The sequence below is a fragment of the Camponotus floridanus genome, unplaced genomic scaffold (assembly GCF_003227725.1).
Source record: "Camponotus floridanus strain SB8 unplaced genomic scaffold, Cflo_v7.5 scaffold47, whole genome shotgun sequence".
NCBI lineage: Eukaryota > Metazoa > Arthropoda > Insecta > Hymenoptera > Formicidae > Camponotus > Camponotus floridanus.
In genome coordinates this window covers 44985-64472 of record NW_020229625.1, presented here as the reverse complement: position 1 = coordinate 64472, position 19488 = coordinate 44985, and the positions used below count along the sequence as shown (strand labels likewise).

The following is a 19488-nucleotide window of genomic DNA, read 5'->3' as shown; positions in this document are numbered from 1 at the left end:
GTCGCCTAAAAGCTTAATTCCCATCAACGCACTTATTCTTGAACTACTCATGTTTCACTGAAAGCGTACTTAATATTTTCGTATGTTTATCCATTGATGGAGGCGAAGGAACAAAAAAATCGACGAAAATTGCTAACGAAAGCTATAAATTGTAATTTACGTTGAAATGTTTCTCTGAAAAAAAGGAAATGTTACATGGTTTTAATTTTAAAATTTAAAGTTACTTAAATGAAACTTCGACAATCATTGTAATTTGCAAAATTTACTTTCACAATTATCATATTCCATAAAACACTCGACTTACGTATCCCCGTTGTTCAATTAAATACATTCTTAACATGATAAATATATAAAAGGATATGCTTCCGGTAACTTTGATCGTTCGGGGTTGTGTAGCTGCAAATCTTTCGCACATGGAACCAACGGATCTTTGTCGAGGATCATAGAATCAGTCTCGGAGGCGGGATATCGATTCTCGCCGAAGAGTTCCGAGAGGTGCCGAGCTCGTGAAAGTGACGTACACGAGTAAGTGCACGAGCAGTGGTGAAGCTGGGTGAAGCTGATTGTGGTCAGTGGTGATTCGCTTGTGTGGATTGACTCCAAGCAGACTTTGACGTGTTTCCCGATCGACGTGTCGCGGACTTTTCGCAATTTTCTTGTCCCGTTTTTCCGCGGGGGAAGGGAAAAAAAGCTCGACCTCATAAGATCCGCGCTCGGCTGACGATTGACAGTTGACGCCAGGACGATACATTGTGCATATACCTTAGGTAGACATAAGACAATAGACAATTATAGACGATGCACGACGATGAACTACGACGGTAAACGATGGATGGCACGTCGTCGTAAGCCACGATAGGCGATACACGTCTGGTGGGCGGCACGATCGGTGATGATTCGCGAATTGTGCGATAAAAATATGCATACGTACAGTCTGTCAAGTAAGAGCATGGTCGGGTTAATTTATAAAAAAAATTATTAAATACAATTTTTAAATACATGTGTACGTTGTACTCGATGAGAACAAGGATGCAATTATGTCAATAATGCGTCCAATCACCACCGGCGTCGATAATTGCCTGGCATTTCCGAGGCATGTTTTCGACCAAATTGACGGCGTATTCTAGCGGCAAGGACCTCCAAATCCGACGAATCTTCCAAGATAACTGCTTCAAAGTGTACGTGCGTTTTCCACGAAGCTTCTGCTTAATGTATACCCACATATTTTCGATGGGATTTGCATCGGGCGATTGCGACGGCCAATCCAATGTAACGATGTCAGATTGCTTCTTCCACTCGGTACAGAGTTTGCTGTGGTGTTTAGGATTGTTGTCCTGCAGAATCCAATCCTCATTTTTATCGATGAACCAACGTTTGGCACACGGTAACAGAGCCTTCTTGTAGATTTCCAGCATTTTCTCGGCATTCAGATTGTTGGTAAACAGGTGCAAAGTACCCCTGCTTTGAGAAGCAGCCCCAAAGATGCATCCTTACTCTGTATTTTACGATCCTCTGGACAAGCCTACTGGAGGAGGGTGACCAGGCTCGCGTGAGGATACAAGGTGCCCATATAGAATATTCACCAGTAAAAATTACATCGCTAAAATCACGATCGATGTTCTCGTGCGAGTCGCTTCGTCACATGTTCTTCGGTCAACAGAGATTTCTTCATTGTGTCGTGCCATTTCAAGTCATGAGCAGGAGATGGGTTCGGATAGTTTGGTATATCTGTCTTAGACGTCTATTCGACTTGTCATTTCTCCCTGGGCAAGCAAAATTAAAGTCAAAAGGTTTAGATATATCGTATAGATAAGACGTCTAATAGATGTCTAATAGATGTCTAATACATCTATTAGACATCTATTAGACGTCTTAGACGTCTATTCGACTTGTCATTTCTCCCTGGGTGTTCTTGACGCAGTGTTAAAGCAGGATTTCGCGAAAACAGATTCACTATTCTTTCTTCATCTCCTTTATCCAATTTTCCTATCGAGCCACGTTTCGGTAAATTATCGACATTTTTTGCCACATTATATCGCTACGAATGCCTTCGACTTTTTCATGTATTTAGCAGCCGCTGATTGCGACAATTTCCCAGACAGCACAAAAAGGTCAAAAGATGTCTTAAAGATGTCTTAAAGATGTCTAAAGGACTTTAAGACATCTCTAAGTCGTCTTTTAGATGTCTTTTGAACATGTGCTGTCTGGGTTCGGACCTTTCGGGTGGGTGCAAAGGAACATAGCCTCGTAGACGCATATTTCCCAGACAACACACATGTCCAAAAGACATCTAAAAGACGACTTAAAGACGTCTTAAAGTCCTCTAGACGTCTTTAAGACATCTTTTGGCCTTTTTGTGCTGTCTGGGTTGGCACTCATGATGCTTTTCTCTTTCAAAAAATCAACAATCGAATCTTTCTTGGCGGTACATCAAGGACAAAGTTTCCCTCTATCGGCTCAGGAGAGATTTAGGGCGACCTTTTACCAGCTGCGAGTAAGACCGACCACGCTTTTACTTGACAGACTGTACGTAGGTCATGAGTCCCATTCGAGATTGATCCAGTAGCGCGTCTCGCGAGCACCCGTGCCCTTTCGACGCGAGACTACCCTTTTCAACGTGCAAACCTGCGTTCAAATTTTTTTAAAAATTAATCTTACTTATTTTATCGTTCGTAGAGCGTTAGATTATTCGAGCGTGAAATGAACGACGGGGTTCAATTGATATAACCACCTTTATATACGTTTTCGACGATTTCCCTATTAACAGATAGATCTCGTAAAGTCTCGAAGATCGATCACCGTGACCTAACATAATCTAACCTTGAAGGCGTAAACTCACCGCGACTCGACCACCGAACACGAGATTCTAATCAGCCCTAATTCTAACGAGTATCGTCTCGAGTATCGCACAAGCGGACGTCAATCTTCCAAAATGGTTACTCCACAAACTCCAGGTGAATTTGATTTTTCTTCCCTATCATTAGCGGTACATTGACGTCTTCCTGCATCTGTCATTGTCCGATAGGCCACACGTATTGTGTTATCTTTTATGTCATCTGTAATGCACATCATGCTTGATATATCTCTTCCTCTTCGCGATAATTATCTTTTTTTTTTGTAAGACTAGCAATTATTCTTTTCTCTTTGTAAGACTAGCAATTATTCTTTTCTCAGTAGTGAGAGAATAGACTGACATTGTATTTTCGCAAATAAATGGATTTTATTTTTAATTAATAAGGAAGTTATTATCTCCAGTGTGTTACATATGTATTTGATATGTAGGTATAGACCCCTGGGTAATTCAGCCTAGAGAGAGAATGAAATATCAAGAACAATTTGATTCCTTGAAACCACTCAATGGAGTTGTTACTGGTGAACAGGCAAAGGGATTCCTCCTTAGATCTCAACTTCCACCTCCCATTCTTGGACAGATATGGTAAAGTTACTGTTTAGTATAAAAAATATTTCAAATTATAACATATTTCTCTTCTAACTAATTTTCTTTTGTATTATATAGGGCATTATCGGATACAGATTCAGATGGAAAAATGGATATAAATGAATTCAGTATTGCTTGCAAGTTGATCAATTTGAAATTACGTGGTTTTGAAATTCCTAAAGTATTGCCACCTATTCTCATACAGAGTTTGAAATCTTTTCCAACAGGTAGTTATATACATGTGTGCATATAATATGTGAGATTATATCATTAGATTGTTTGCGATTGAGATTAATGAATGATTTTAGGTGATGCTAACTTGGTTGGATTGACAAACGGTTCAACCGCTCAAAATAATATTGGCTCTCTAGTAAACTTAAGTGGACCTCAACCAATGGTATCTCAAACTGTGGCAAGTGCAATACCTACAGCGGGAAATACACATCCTCTTATAGGTAATATATGATTATACGTTTTTTATTCTTTTCTGTCTCTCAATTGACATGGTTAGATAGAATTTTATGTTTAATTTCTTAAATAGCAGAAAGATTTTATAAAAATTTCTAAAAGCATCTATAAGAGAGTACCCAAATATATATCTTTTGTCAAATATATTAGCGTGGTTTGTTAGGTTCATATAAAATCAAATATATCAAACATGATTACAATATCACTGATATCCAAACAAACCTATATTACAATCATCTATCATTTCACAATTAAATTCAACATGTATTATGTCTCAATATGTTGAATATGTATTACGTCTCAATATGTGTTATCTTATCAACAAAATCAAACATAATTATATGTTACTCATAATTCATCATACTACACAGCATTACAACAAAATAGACAGAATGTGGCTCCAAGTACACACGCCACAACTCATATACCGTCTAAGCCACCCGCTCGACCCGCTCCACCTTCTGTGGGTATGTTAACTGTGCTGAATGCTGTTTCTTATGGGTCAATTTATCTTCTTTTTCTTAAAGAGCAGCTTTTATTCAATGGCTTAACAGAGTGTTCTGAGTTAAATTTCGAATCATTTTAGTGTTGTTGACATTTTATTAATAATAAAATATAATAATATAAGATAAACTTTCTCTTTAGCTTGTTGTATTTGCTACTTTTTCAATATACCATTTGGAATGTTTTAAATATATTATGTATATTTTTATTTAAGAGAATATGATTTTATGAGACTATGATTTTTTTGTGTATATATCTATAATGTGTGTGTATGTGTGTGTATGAAGCACAGATGCTTCACAGAGAGTTTATCATTTTGATACAAAAATATCCAAAATTTATGTAACACTTTATATCGCAACAGCAATTCAGTTTTTGCACAGAGGCTGTGAAAATTTTTTATCTTTCTAATACTTACTTTGCATTACAATTGTAGGTATGTGTTGGACTTTGCGATAAAATATTTGATAGAAATATGAAAAAAGAAACTTATATATGCATTAATTATTAGATACTTTTAATATTTATTTTTATTTCGCATGTTTTGATATTTTTCATATATTGGAAAAATTTCCAAATGCTTGAACATAGAAATAAATATGATTAAATGTGTGAATACAATTCAGGATATTATTTATATATAAATTAGAAAATTTCTAACATTATTTATTCTAAATTAGAAATTCTGATTATGTAATAAAGTTATTTTACTAATTACTTACATATACTTTATGCAACTAATATTTATATATCATTTATATATTTATATATTTGTAATAATATTTCTGACAAAAGGAAGAAAAAAGAATATTTCATTAATAATGCTTTGCATTTTACGCGGCAAAATAAAAAGGAGTCGCGCCTTCTGTCAATACCACAACTGGTGGTCCTCCGCAAAGACCTGCACCACCTGCAAATATTGGTATGTTTAAATAAATACATACCCAATATATTACAAGCCCAATATGTATGCAGAGATTGTATACAAAGTATAGTTTTGTTATACTGAAATTTGTTGCATCGCTTAATTAACATATTGTCAAAAAAGCATAAAATACTTATACAATATTTTTGCTCATGCTTATTCAGCTGCCTTGTTTTTTATTATTATTGTACAATTTATCAAGTAAAAAATATTATTTGCATTATAGATTTATAACTATCTGATACAATTTAACAATGTAATAATAATCACACGAAATTATTGTAGGTAGTAACTTTGCAGCCACAACAAGTGGTCCACCACCAAAACCAGCACCACCATCATTTCCAAATAGTCCTGTAGGAATCTCACCCATAAAAGTTCCACCTTCTGTTGTTGGCACATCGGTAGTTTCTTCAATTCCACCTGTTTCTGGCATAGGTAAAAAATAAAAATCAACTTTATATCAACATTGAGTACATTTTAAAATAGCTTATCGATTAATTTTTTATATAATAATGCAGTTATATAATTATAGTTTTACAGAATTATATTGGTATATATTTAATTTTTATTTATAATATTTTTATTAATTATAGGTATTCCATCAGTAGCACCAATTGCACCTTTAAACACAAACCCTGTGCCAATGGCTGCCTTTAATATGACACAACCATTGCCAACACAGCCATTAGGCATAGTTAACACAGGTATGGTTGCTCCTATGCCTGGCGTCTCTAGTATGGTACCATCCATCGGATCAATAAATACCGGTACATATATAAAATGCCTTCTCTCTTGTATTTGTTTTTATTATAGTATTAATTTTTATTTTCTCGCACAGGTACTGGAGTTGCTTCATCGGTAGTATTACCATTGGTATCCTCAACAACTGCAAACGGCGCTTTAGTCAACGGTGCCATTACGCAAACGCCGGTATCTACAAATACACCCTTGAGTACAACAGCACGTCCACCGAGTATAGATAGAGTAGGTTCTGTGGATTCACAGCACTCGTTAGTTGGTTCGCCGCAATCTATAGAATGGGCGGTGCCACATCAAACTAAATTAAAGTACACTCAATTATTTAATACTTGGGATAGAACGAGATCTGGTTTTCTATCCGGGCCTCAAGCAAGAAACATCATGGTGCAATCGCAATTGCCACAACCGATACTTGCTCGAATATGGTATAGTAGCAAACTATTTTATTGTCAAATAAATGCAAAGGAGTATTCAATATAAATAATAAAACGGGGCAGTAAAAAAGAGTTTAAATATATGTTAATAGGGCTTTATCTGATATGGATTCGGATGGACGTTTAGGTTCTGAGGAATTTGTACTAGCAATGCATCTTTGCGACATTGCTAAAGCTGGCGAAACGATACCTACGACACTTCCACTTGAACTTATTCCACCCACATTTAGACGACAACGTCAAAGTAGCTTAACATTATCTCAGAATGCAACGGAAAATATTGATCCATTAGCGGGCATGCCACAGGTTTGTAGCTAATAATATAAAAATTTTTTATACAAAAAGAAAAACAAATGGAAAAAAGTAATATTATTTTACAGACTTCATTCGAAGATAAACGTAAAGAGAACTTTGAGAAAGGTCAAGCGGAATTGGAACGTAGGCGTAAAGCGTTGTTAGAAATTCAGCGAAAAGAACAAGAAGAGCGGGAACGAAAAGAAAGAGAAGAAGCTGAGAAACAGGAAAAAATAAGGCAAGTAGAATCATTTATTAATTAGATGCATAATATATAGAAAATGTTGCGTTTTGCGATACAGATTAGAACAAGAAAGGCGTAGACAAGCGGAAATCGAGAAACAAATGCAAAGGCAAAAAGAAATTGAACAGGAGAAAGAGGAACAACGTAAACGCGCGCAAGAACAGAAAGAGGCAGCACGCAAGTAAATTCATTAACATATGATTTTATCAGAAATTATATCCATACAGATTTGAAAGTAGCATTGTATTTTATAATGTATAGGGAAATGGAAAGACAACGACAGTTAGAATGGGAACGACAGAAGTCGCAAGAATTGCAAGCACAAAGACAAAAAGAACAAGATGTTCTTCTCAAGTTGAAAGCAAAGAATCAGACCTTAACTATTGAACTTGGAACACTTGTAAGTATAAAAGAGAAAGAGAAATTAAAGAAGAGAAAGAGAAATTAATGAACAATCTTTTCGTAATATTTTTTTCTGTTTTCCAGAATGACAAAGTAAAAGAATTATCGCAAAAAATTTGTGATACTCGAGTAGGAGTCTCAGGTGTTAAGACGACTATTGATGGTATGCGATCAACGAGAGATGCGCAATTACAGGAAATGGCCGCCTTAAAGAATAAACTTCGGGAACAAAATCAAAGATTATTAGCATTGAGTCAGGAGAAAGCGCGTATCGAGGCGAAAAATAAACTCAATGCGGCGCAAGATGCTGCCGGACAAGAGGCTGTTAAGATGGCCTTTGACAATAAACAAATTACTCTTAAGCAGATGAAAGATAAAATTGCAGATTTACAACAGCAGGTATATGTACCTCTAATGTTCATTGATTATACATAAATAAATTTTAACTTTATGATGATTTATATCGATGTTTGACCTCAAAACGTCTATATCTTTTTCAACAGATCGATTCGAAAATGTCCGATATTGAAAATAATAATGCTCAACTTGAAGAGATTAAGACGCAAATAAAAGATCTAATAGCAGACTGTAAACAGCTTTACATTAATTTTGATGACAAGAAGAAAAAAGTACTTGAACTTCGAGCAAGCGGCAGCAGCGTCTCGGCCGCTGACTTTGCCACATCCGCATGGGGCGATAGCGCATGGAGCAATGCACCTAGTATAGCTAGTGACGCAGCTTGGCCTGTTGACGATACCACTACGGTGAACTCGACAAATGAAGCTGATGTCGTGGGTGTTCGCAAATATAGAGCACTTTACGAATTTGTGGCGCGAAATCAAGACGAAATATCATTTCAACCTGGTGATATTATATCAGTATGTATAATAAATACAAGAGTGTCATTGTTGTCGGAAAACTGAATGCATACAATATTTAATATGATGTAAATTATAGGTACCACCTGTGCAAAACGCTGAACCAGGATGGATGGCAGGAGAAATTCGCGGTCACACCGGTTGGTTTCCCGAATCTTACGTGGAACCAGTGGATACCGGTACAATTAGTTTGGATAATGAACGTACCTTCATACAACAAGACAGCGTAGAGAAGAGAACATTAGAGTCAGTTGTATTTTTATTTATATTAATATTTGCAAAATATAAATCAATATTTCTTTGTGTATCTCTCATGAGTATCAGAATATTTTTATTTTAATTAACAGAGAAATAGCAGAAGTCCCCGAGAACGTATCCGACGCGGGATCATTAGGTGGAGAAGCCCCGATAGTGGAAGCTATTATACCTACTTTAGGATTAGGTACATCTTGCCACATAGAAGCTACCGCATTATTTCCATATCGACCTACTATGGAGCAACATCTTTCTTTTGAAAAAGGAGAAACCATTTATGTTTCTGAGCAGCAGGTTATTAAATATGTATATTATACTATTGATTACACAGAAATGTGTGTATGTCTCACAAAATATATATTTTTCATTATTTTATTCAGGCTGATTGGTGGTATGGCTCGACTAGTAATGAAAATAAGGGTTGGTTCCCTAAATCATATGTAAAAGAGATAATTACAAGCAACAAAGATGTCGCAACTGATGGTCTCAACGAATATTATGTTGCACTTTATCGATACGACTCGACTGAAGCCGGCGATCTTAGTTTCAATCAAGGGGAAGTTATATTGGTTATTAAGAAGGAAGGAGATTGGTGGACTGGTTGTGTAGGGGATAAGACTGGGATTTTTCCATCTAATTATGTGGAAAAGTGCGATGCTCCTAATCAGGTACGTTATATATCTTTCGTTAATATTTTCCTCCTGGTTATTTCGTAATCTTTTCGATTATTATATAAATATAACTTATTAATTGATTAATCAGAGTGTTGTGTGGCATTAATCAAAGTGTGTCTTTATCCATTAACATTCAGTCTAGTGTAACTGCTCCAGAGACAAAAAGTACCGAAGATGTTATTCCAATAACCGCAGCATCACAAGTGCGTAATTGTTTATTTTATAATTGTTTATTTTAAATTATTTATCTCAATTTATATTCTTAATTATATTAATACATGTTAGTTTCAATTGACTTTTGTAATTTTATTAATTTGTAATTTTATTAATTTTATTAATTTGTTATTATTCTACTGATATCTGATAAAATATAAGATTGCAGTGACAAAGTTCAGTAACATAGAACGTATGTGTGTGTGTGTGTGTGTATTTAACAGGTAGAGAAAACAGCAGAACAATTGGAAGATGAAAGAGCAGCTGCTGAGGATAGAGCGGAATTACCGGACTTTACTGCCATGGCTGCTCAGCAGGTAAAAAAATTAATCACGTTCTTATTCTCTAATATACTTATACAATTAAAAATTTTTTTATTATAATTGTGTTTATTACTTCTTTTATGCTACTGACATCTTGGTAATGCAGTATTATAAGGTATTGGATTTATATTATTAAATATGATCGACATTTTCAATGATTGTGATGTGTGACACTGATTTCTCTCTTTATTTCCAATTGCAAACAGTTTCTTAATATATGTAAAGAAATTAATTTTACTCATTCACGAAAAAAAATTTTTTTCTCTTTAGAGAGGAGGAAGGAAACCAGAAATTGTCCAAGTTATTGCACCATATCAAGCAACTAGTGCAGAACAATTAGACTTGCAAAGAGGACAATTAATAATGATTCGTAAGAAAACTGATAGCGGATGGTGGGAAGGAGAGCTTCAGGTAGAGAAATAAATTTTTTTTAACATTTAATCCTTTATTGTCGAATAATAACACTTGTTTATTTAGGCACGAGGTAAAAGGAGACAAGTTGGTTGGTTCCCAGCAACATATGTTAAACCTTTAACCAGTAGCAGTAATAGAAGTACACCTGTCTCTCATGGATATCAAGATTCTCCAACAGATCCAAATATTGGTGAGTAAATTCTACAATGCAATTACTATAATTTTCAAGATTATATGTGATAAGGATAATATATGTAGGTTTTCTTGGACAAAATTGAACTCGTAGCATAACTTTTTATTTGCAGAACGCGTTATGGCCCTTTATCCTTACCAAGCACAAAATGAGGATGAGTTAAGCTTTGAGAAAGGCGATGTTATATCAGTACTTGCTAAGGAAGAAACCGCATGGTGGAGAGGAGAATTGAATGGCGTATCCGGTGTCTTCCCAAGCAACTACGTATCACCTATGTGTAAGTATTCTTTCCATATGTGATTGTCAAAGTTTAATCTTCAGCTCACTTTGCCTGTTAATTTCATAACGTTTATAATGTAATATGAACACAATTATGTGAATTTGTAATACATTTCTACACACATCGATTACACGCGTATAGATACTAAAAAAAGTAATGAACAAATAAAATAGAGAAGAGAATAGAAATGCGAAACACAACTTCTGGCTATGGATAGGCGGACGATCGATTAGATGTAACAAGTTCTAATCGAGACGATTATATATTTATATTTATCTTTATTGTCATCTTAGATTATTATTATCATTTTTATTATTATCAGCACACCATCTCCATTATCATTGATATCATTATTTTTTTTATTATGATTGTTATTTTTATTATTGTTGTGATATTAATATTGTTATTATATTATTTTATTATGTTATGCCTTATCTTTGCTTATTCTGCGTTTAACTATTCAGTGACTCGCAAAATGAGCCAAGATGGAGTTTATTATTGTAATTATTAATCAGTAATATCAATATTATTATAGTTAGTTATAGTTTATAAGAAAGAATGTTAAAGTATGATGTAGCACATTTTTATTTTCTTATGAATTAATATATACATTGTTATGATAACTCCGAGTGATAGCAGCAGCATCTTTTATAATGATGTTCACATAGAGCAAGAATATATTTTTTCATCAATTATAAATATCTTTTGTTTAATTATATCATCGGAATGATTTTTTTAATGTAAGTATTTTACAATTAAAGTAAGATAAATGATATTTTTTTTGCTATTTTGAAAAAATGTTTGTGTAAAAGCAATGTGTTGTCGTCATATAAAGTCTGTTCTGTAAAAACTGGCAATATTAATTTCATTTTTCTATCTAATGTAGATATATGCATTGTGTATGGCTTGGTTACTGGTATGTCACAAGCATATAGAGATCACTCACATACTTTTTGCTTATATGGTTTACATTAGAAGTAAAAATAAAAATAGATGCAAATTTCAAATATTTTCTTAAGTTTCTACAAACAGTCTGCTTGTCTGCCTTTTGCCTGTCTGCCCATTCGTTCGTCCGTCTATTTTTTCGTCAGAGGTAGTCGTTTGCTTGATAATAACAAATAATAACTAATCGAGAGTATTGTCTTATGATTTTATTATTTATATCTAACATAACTGTAAATTATTGTTATATTTTATAATTAATCTTTATTAAAATGTTTTCTCTAAAATGTTCTCTAGTATCTATTATATTTTCAACAGAATATGTTGGAATAGTACAAGTAATAATAATTTTTCATAGAGTTTTTGTTCTATTTGCAAATTTCCAATATCTTATTATTTTACATATACACATTCAATAATTGCAAGAAGTTATATAAAAAGAAAAAATAGAAATTTTATATAATTCTATGATTTTAAGTCATAATCTTAAAATTAAAAGAAATGTTTTAAAGAGACAGCTGCCTCGATTATTTCTCTTATTAGTCTTATTATATATGCATTCTATAATCTTCTTTTTATTAATTATTATCTTTCGCTTTTGCTTAACATGCAGCATAAAGGGTAGCCGAGCAGCAGTACTGATTAATCAGCATTGCTGGTTAAAATTAAAGCACCTGAAGTGTAATAAGAAAAATAGCAGCTCCAACTCAGCATGGCGTGCTACAACAACAGAACTTTCTCAACGTGGAGACAATGTGCATAAAAAAAAGACTAAAGTGAGAGGTGTTGGGAATAGAGACAGAGAAACGGAGGAGAAAAAAGAGAGAAAGAAAAACGAGACTTGAAGAATTAATGAGATTAAAGGCAGGAGAAAAAAACTCACGGTTGATTCTTCGTTTCTCTTCATTTCTCTCTTTATATATATATATATATATATATATATATATATTTATATATATATATATATATATATATATATATATATATACACATATCCTCCTACTTATTATACATATTATTACAAGCCTTTCCCTCTGGTGCGGGGTTGTGCACTCATTCCTTCATTAATGTTATCATTCAAATTGTTATTACAACGACTAAATCGCAACATACTAGCCTTTTAACTGTTTTACATCTTCAAACGGTTTTCATGCAAATATTATGTTCGTTGTATAGGGACAACGCGCGCATGTACCAAGTCCGATTGTTGAGTCATTTCATTAGTGTTACGCGACCACCTGATATATCTGCACCAACACCAAAGGTCTACCTCAGTTCTCTATCTATGCTGACGTACAATTAAGAAATAACAATATTAAATTTTAGCTTGTTCAAACACGTTAGAAATATATTTAACATTGTGTCATGGTAAGAGTACCATTGTTACTTAATAATTAAGTCATTTGTTAAGTTCGTGTTCATGTGCAAATTGATATATGTATAGTTCAATTATATTTCAAAGCTTTATTTAAGAAACTTGGTGTATAAGAACATTAAACTATAACATGTTTTAAATATAAAAAAGAAAAATACAAATGTTTTCCGAATTGTTTCCGAGTCGTTTTTCGTTTTTGAATATTTCGGTGGTCGACCAAAATTTATGTAGGCAATTTAATTCGATCTTCTTTTGGAAATTAAGGATTATTACTATTGTTTCCTTTATGGTGTAATGTTTGAGTTAATCACAGTTGTGTAAAATAGAAGTGACCGTTGAAAAAAGCTATGATTATTGCATTATGTTTTATCCTTTATCAATGTTAATGTATGGTGCGCATTGTGGATCATTAAAAATTGCGATTGTCTCATGTCGAGGCCTAAATGATATATAAAAGATAACAATCTCATGATCGAGCAGCCAACGATTAGCTGTTGCGATTGAAAACGGAGAGGAGAAGGAGCAAAGAGAAATATCCCATATAATTTTATTCGATGTTTAATTTCGTGTTCGATTTGTTACATTTATGAATATTAATAAAATTAGCAAACATGATATTATATGCACTGAATATTTGTTCTCATTTGTATATAAATTTCATGAAAGAAAAAATCAGAGTAAACTAAATCAATGCGTTGACTTATTTATTTGCTCTAAATTTATTAATTTGATCACTCGACTTCTAATCATTTATTATATATAAATAATACTTTGTATTATGAATAAAGAATGCGCTCCTTCTTCATAGCCTTTTAAAATAGAGCCTAAATAAATAACAATCGTACATGAACAATAAATCGCTAATAACGAGATAAAAATAGATCATATGATTCTTAAGTAATTATTGTAAATTAATTTTTCATTGAATCATAACATTCCTATATATGTATCAATCGACTGACTATATTATTTATTTCTTGGATTGTAATCAGCAATCAGATGGCAATCTTGTTCGTATAATATATTGTATAATTACAGCGCTTCGTTGCAAAGAATTTATTATGTTAAATGATATATATATATGAAAATGTTTATTGTTCCATAAAAAAATATCTTTGAAAGGATCACATTAGAATCTATTGACATATCTTGACACCGAGTTCAGTATATACACACGCAGTTATGAAGCTTTGACATACAGCGTATGTTAAGAATAATTTTAACATTCGATGAACGTTCAACGAATGTTTGCAAAAGTATGCGTTAGTTTGTAGCTTCTTTAGAAACTCCTCGAACTTCCAGCCGTAAAATCATCTAGAAAGGCAAGGATGGTACCAGCAAATGATTCCATATACTGAAGAAAAATCAAGCGCACAACGTATTTATTCATTGCTACGCTACTTTTACGCGTTCTATGTAATCTCCTCCATGACAGAAGTGAGTAAATACGTTATATCACAGTGGCAATAATTGTGTGCTTATAATAATTAGATATTCCAAGACATCAAGTCCCTCGAGCATAAAGTTATTCTAAGGTGACGGCGGGATGTCTAAAGCAAGTTGTGCAACTGGTTATCTTTAGTCGATGTAGTCGTGTAGTGCGTTGTATTCCTAAGATTGTTACTATTTGTAAGTTGTTTGTTTATTCTAATATCGAGTCTCGTCGGAAATTTCAACTAAGTACGATGTGATTTGGCATAGTGGAAAATGTAAGAGAATATGAATAATTCTATGTGAGACTTATACAAAAAAAAGTCCTGTTCACATACTTTATATACATATAGAAATATTATATAAATTATGTTTCCACACATACATATACACACACATACGCATATGTACGCCAATGTTCTTATACGTATGTAAACATATCCATATATATATATACGGATACGTTCGCATCTATATCACCGCTGATCGAAATAAAATATCTGTCTGTTGTAAAAATTATTCTTGTGTAGACGAATCATATATTTATTTGATATTATTGTTTATAATAATAATTTTAACTTATCGATATTATTTTGATATGCAATATATTCTCTTTTTTTTTAAGTTTTTGCAATATATTGCCCCAATTAGATAATTAATTTATTAGTACGTGAAAAATTGCTCTACTGATAAAAAATTATTTTATTCTAATATTTACTCCAGAAAAGATTGTATAGTAGGCGGCTTAACATATGAAATTAGTCGCATTCGAGACTAATAATAACTTAATAATATCTAATCATTATTAATCCCGAATGCGACCAATTTCATATGTAGGTATTATTGGCACCTACTGTGCATTATGTACAGAAAATTCGGGAGCTTTTTATTTCATTTATATAAAAATTTTTATATTAAGATATACAATATATTTATTAAGTCACGCTATTTTCAAGAATTTGAAATCGTTCTCTTTTACTTTAAAATAAAAATCGAATAAAAAAATAATTTTATGGAAGAAATATTTTTTATATATATTTTATGTGTAGCTAGTGAATTGACGATCGATACAATATGTCACAATCCCATGGAAAAAAAACGCCAGGAACATATCAAAGAGCTAATCGTGACTGAACAAGCCTACATAGAAGACATGAGGCTAGTACACGAGGTATTTTTTATTTTTCTTTTTGAATTTGCTTTTTATTCATGTTTCATGATTCACGTATATATTTAGAATAATGTGACATGTGGTTTTTCTTCCCTTCATTTAAAGATTTTTTACATCATTTTGGATTTTTTCTTAGATATTATCTATCAGAAAAAGAAATGTTTCTCTTATCAATAATTATGTAAATTTTTAGAAATCAAATGTCCTTAATGATGTATTTATTTAAAGATATGACATGATTTTAAATAAGAACTTTACATATTCAAAGCATTAATATTAAGAAGGAAAAATGCATGCACATTGTTATTCTAAATTAATTGGAAAATTGATGGAGGAAAATTCGAGCTGGATCTATAAAACGTTATAATATATACGTGCGTGTGTGTGTGTGTGTATATATATATATATTGTGCATATTTTAGGTGTTTGAAAAACCATTAATTGAAAGTTTAGTCATGAGCGTCGATGAAATAGAAAAGATATTTATTAATTGGAGAGATATTATTGCATGTAACGATAATTTTTTAAGGTAACTGGATTTATCATTAATACATCTAACAAAATATATTTTCCATCGATAAGATGAGAGAGATTACAGATCAATTTCTTACAGGACTTTAAGAATAAGAAGGGATAACAGTTATAACGGAGTAGTTAGAATGATTGGCGATATCCTATGCGAAAATGTAAGTATGCACTTATAATGTAAGTATTTTACGAAATGACCGGTTGTTATTGAAACCTATTTATGATATAATAATATAATACTTATGTACGATATATAATATTTCGCAGATACCTAGGATGTCAGCTTACATAAGATTTTGCAGTTGCCAAATATCTGCGGCGATGTATTTGCAACGTTTGACAGAAACCTTACCGGAATTTGTTCGAGTCGCGCAGACATGTCAGCAAGATCCACGAACAAAAGGAATGCCATTAAGCTCATTTTTAATTAAACCGATGCAAAGAATAACAAAATATCCGCTTATTATTGGCAAGGTATTTTTATTTTTATTTCTAGATAATTATAGCTTACATCATATCGTATCCTAGCACATGGAACATACTATGATTATAGATTTTAGAATATACGCCGATAGATCACCCCGATAGGCAGTATCTGCAAGAAGCGTTGGCTAAATCCGAAGAGTTTTGTATTCAGGTAAAAATAGTGCAAGAGAATATAAGAAAGAAAATAAAATGATTTACTCACACATTTATTTTTCATCTAATATTGTGCATTATTATAGGTGAATGAAGGAGTCAGAGAGAAAGAAAATAGCGACAGATTAGAGTGGCTGCAAACTCATGTAATATGTGATGGTCTTGAAGAACAACTCGTTTTCAATTCCTTGACAAATTCCTTGGGGCCGCGAAAACTTTTGCATTACGGTATACTTCACAAGGTAATAAATATTGTAGAAATATTGTAGAACATAAATATAATAAATAGGAGATTGTCGCATTTTTTTACGCAGTTTTATATCATATCGCAATATTGTTACAGTCAAAAAGTGGCAAAGAACTCGTCGGCTTCCTGACAAATGATTTCCTACTGTTTGTTCAACCAATGAAATTCTCATTGAACTGCCAACAATTTTCATTTGAACGCAACGAACATCAAAAATTTAAGATGTACAGAAAAGTATGCAATACTTTGGAGAAAATCGTTAGAGAATGTGTAAATTAAAACTGTTCACGTAATTATGACACTAATTGACTCTTCCTTTTATAGCCGATATTTCTCAACGAATTATCTTTGCTTGGAGAAAACGACGGAAACAGTAGCTTGAGCGGAAGCGACGCGGCGGACAATTCCTCGAAAATTTTAAGACTGAAAGATCAGAAGAAACCAATTATATTATCAGCATCATCTGCGAATGAATGTTCCTTGTGGTCGAAACGAATCGTAGAAGCGCGTAGGAAATTTTTAGAGAATGAGAGGAATCGCCTGCAGAGACAACGATCAAGTGAGTTTAATCATAATCGTATTGTATCCAGTTATCTGAGTATTAAAATTATCGAATCATTGTTTATTTGTACTTTTACAAGTTATTTATTGCTTTGTCAATTATTTGTATTATTTCATGATGTTTATACGCCAATTTTCGTGTATACTGTTCGGCTTATTGAGCTTATATGTAGACCTACTTTCGCGTGTCATATAATAAATTTGATTTTAATAATAAGTTTATGTGAATGAACAGAACAGGCACAATTTAGAGCGTGCGGCAGAATTCTCGTCACTGTGCTCGAAGGCTTCAACTTGAAAGCCCCATCCGGTAAGGATCTGCAGACGGTTTAGGTGCATGCTTGCATTTTTTATGTTTGTTTACTGTTGATGTTGAGATACGTAATTATTAATGCTTGCTTACTTGCTTGTGCAATATTATGGGAAAGAGTTATATGGAAGCGATGTACATACATAAGTAGTTGTATTTATCGGATGAGAAATATGTGTTATAGAAATGTGTAGTGAAAAACTAAGCCAGAAAAAATTTAATATAAAAATTTCAACTTATATAATTTGCATGTAACGCTTTATTACTAACATAAATCTGCCATAATTGTAGTTCGCAGGAGACCTCCCGAAGGTAGGCTGCGACTAGTAGTTGTGGAAGCTGAAGATCTTGTCATTAGTAAAAAAGGTACAGTATCGAAATCCTGTACTTTGGAACAATTTTGAATATCAATATTCGTATATTTCATTATATTTCATTACAGTTAGTTTGAAAAAATCAATTTTTATTAAGCTTGTATTATAAATAGAATTCCACTGATTTTTTTGTTATTTTCTTCATACTTCTATTTTACAATAACATAATCTTTTTTCCTAAGATTTTCTTTAGTTGCACTTTTTTATTCATACTCGAATCCAAATTAAAAAGGTAAGAAATGATCCTTGTAATTTATCAAAAAAATTAAAGGCTTTGGCGAGTGAAATTGCAAAAGCATGAATGCATGGCAAAAAATTATATATATTTAATATCTTTAAGGTACAATGATCAGAAAATATTTCAATCTTACAATAAAATCAAACTTTAAAAATTTAACTGAAAAATCTGGATGTGGGGGGATGAATGCGCTATCTTTGGAATGGCTTGAGGGCTACGTAATGCATAAAATTACTAACGCTTAAAGAGAAAATAATATTTTTATATAACTGTCGTTCTGTTTTCCATAACGATTGAATGTTCATACGCATATGCAAGTGTTTCTGTTCTTCTAGGAAAGTGTAATACATTCTGCAAAGTGTCTATGGGCTCTCAAGAAGAAAGAACCGGCGTCGTATCTGGAAACGATTGCCCTTGGTGGGATGCCTCGATGCAATTCCAAGTAAAAGATCTATTAGAAGATACCCTTTGCATCACCGTGTTCGATAAAGGATATTACAGTCCTGATGGTAAGCCTTTATCATTGTAATCGTTAGTATGAAAATTGATTAATGTTATACGAGCATTATTAAAAAAAATTAATCGACTAAATTATAACTTTTTTAATGTTGATAATTCGAAATGTTAATGTAGAATTTCTTGGCCGTGCCGAGATCAGAGTCGCTGATATAATGAGAGATAGTAAAGATTCTTGTGGACCAATTCAAAAGAGAATCAAATTGCATGAAGTCGATAGCGGTGATGTCATCCTCAAGCTGGATCTTCGACTGTTTGATAGCAGATAAGATACTTGTAGTAGTATGTGCGTATATATATATATATATATATATATATATATATATATATATATATGCATGCATATATGTAAAAATTTATAATTTATAGAAGTAGTTAACGAAGTAATAGAAGATCGAAAAATACTAAAAATTAATATTTTATTTTATTTTTTTATTCTTTTAAAAGAAAGATC

General features: G+C 32.6%; 1 protein-coding gene across 15 annotated transcripts; it reads left to right on the top strand.

Annotated features, from left to right (window-relative positions):
* The first annotated feature begins 498 nt into the window (after positions 1 to 498).
* On the top strand, positions 499 to 19325 carry LOC105253313 (intersectin-1). 15 transcript variants are annotated; one of them, XM_025412069.1, is made up of 37 exons: positions 499 to 568; positions 2768 to 2954; positions 3283 to 3436; positions 3518 to 3666; positions 3748 to 3894; positions 4279 to 4374; positions 5265 to 5333; positions 5622 to 5774; positions 5933 to 6106; positions 6178 to 6523; positions 6625 to 6838; positions 6913 to 7064; positions 7129 to 7251; positions 7332 to 7470; positions 7557 to 7871; positions 7976 to 8350; positions 8430 to 8596; positions 8698 to 8899; positions 8986 to 9273; positions 9417 to 9482; positions 9717 to 9809; positions 9922 to 9930; positions 10086 to 10226; positions 10293 to 10419; positions 10535 to 10699; positions 15500 to 15621; positions 16044 to 16150; positions 16235 to 16307; positions 16417 to 16623; positions 16703 to 16786; positions 16875 to 17030; positions 17132 to 17269; positions 17360 to 17594; positions 17832 to 17906; positions 18198 to 18272; positions 18854 to 19027; positions 19152 to 19325. In XM_025412069.1, exons 2-37 carry the CDS (start codon positions 2933 to 2935, stop codon positions 19301 to 19303), a joined length of 5484 nt encoding a protein of 1827 aa, XP_025267854.1. In that variant the 5' UTR covers positions 499 to 568; positions 2768 to 2932; the 3' UTR covers positions 19304 to 19325. The 15 variants fall into 15 exon arrangements, with proteins under 15 accessions (XP_025267854.1, XP_025267853.1, XP_025267852.1 ...); XM_025412068.1 differs by having other exon boundaries at positions 536 to 767; XM_025412067.1 differs by having other exon boundaries at positions 536 to 873.
* Positions 19326 to 19488: the final 163 nt, after the last annotated feature.

Excerpts from the sequence above, each read along its gene's own strand:
- LOC105253313 (XM_025412069.1), top strand. The coding sequence starts at position 2,933 with ATGGTTACTCCACAAACTCCAG. Across the intron at positions 3,437-3,517 it reads CCCATTCTTGGACAGATATG|GGCATTATCGGATACAGATT; the intron begins GTAAAGTTACTG and ends TGTATTATATAG. Across the intron at positions 5,334-5,621 it reads TGCACCACCTGCAAATATTG|GTAGTAACTTTGCAGCCACA; the intron begins GTATGTTTAAAT and ends AAATTATTGTAG.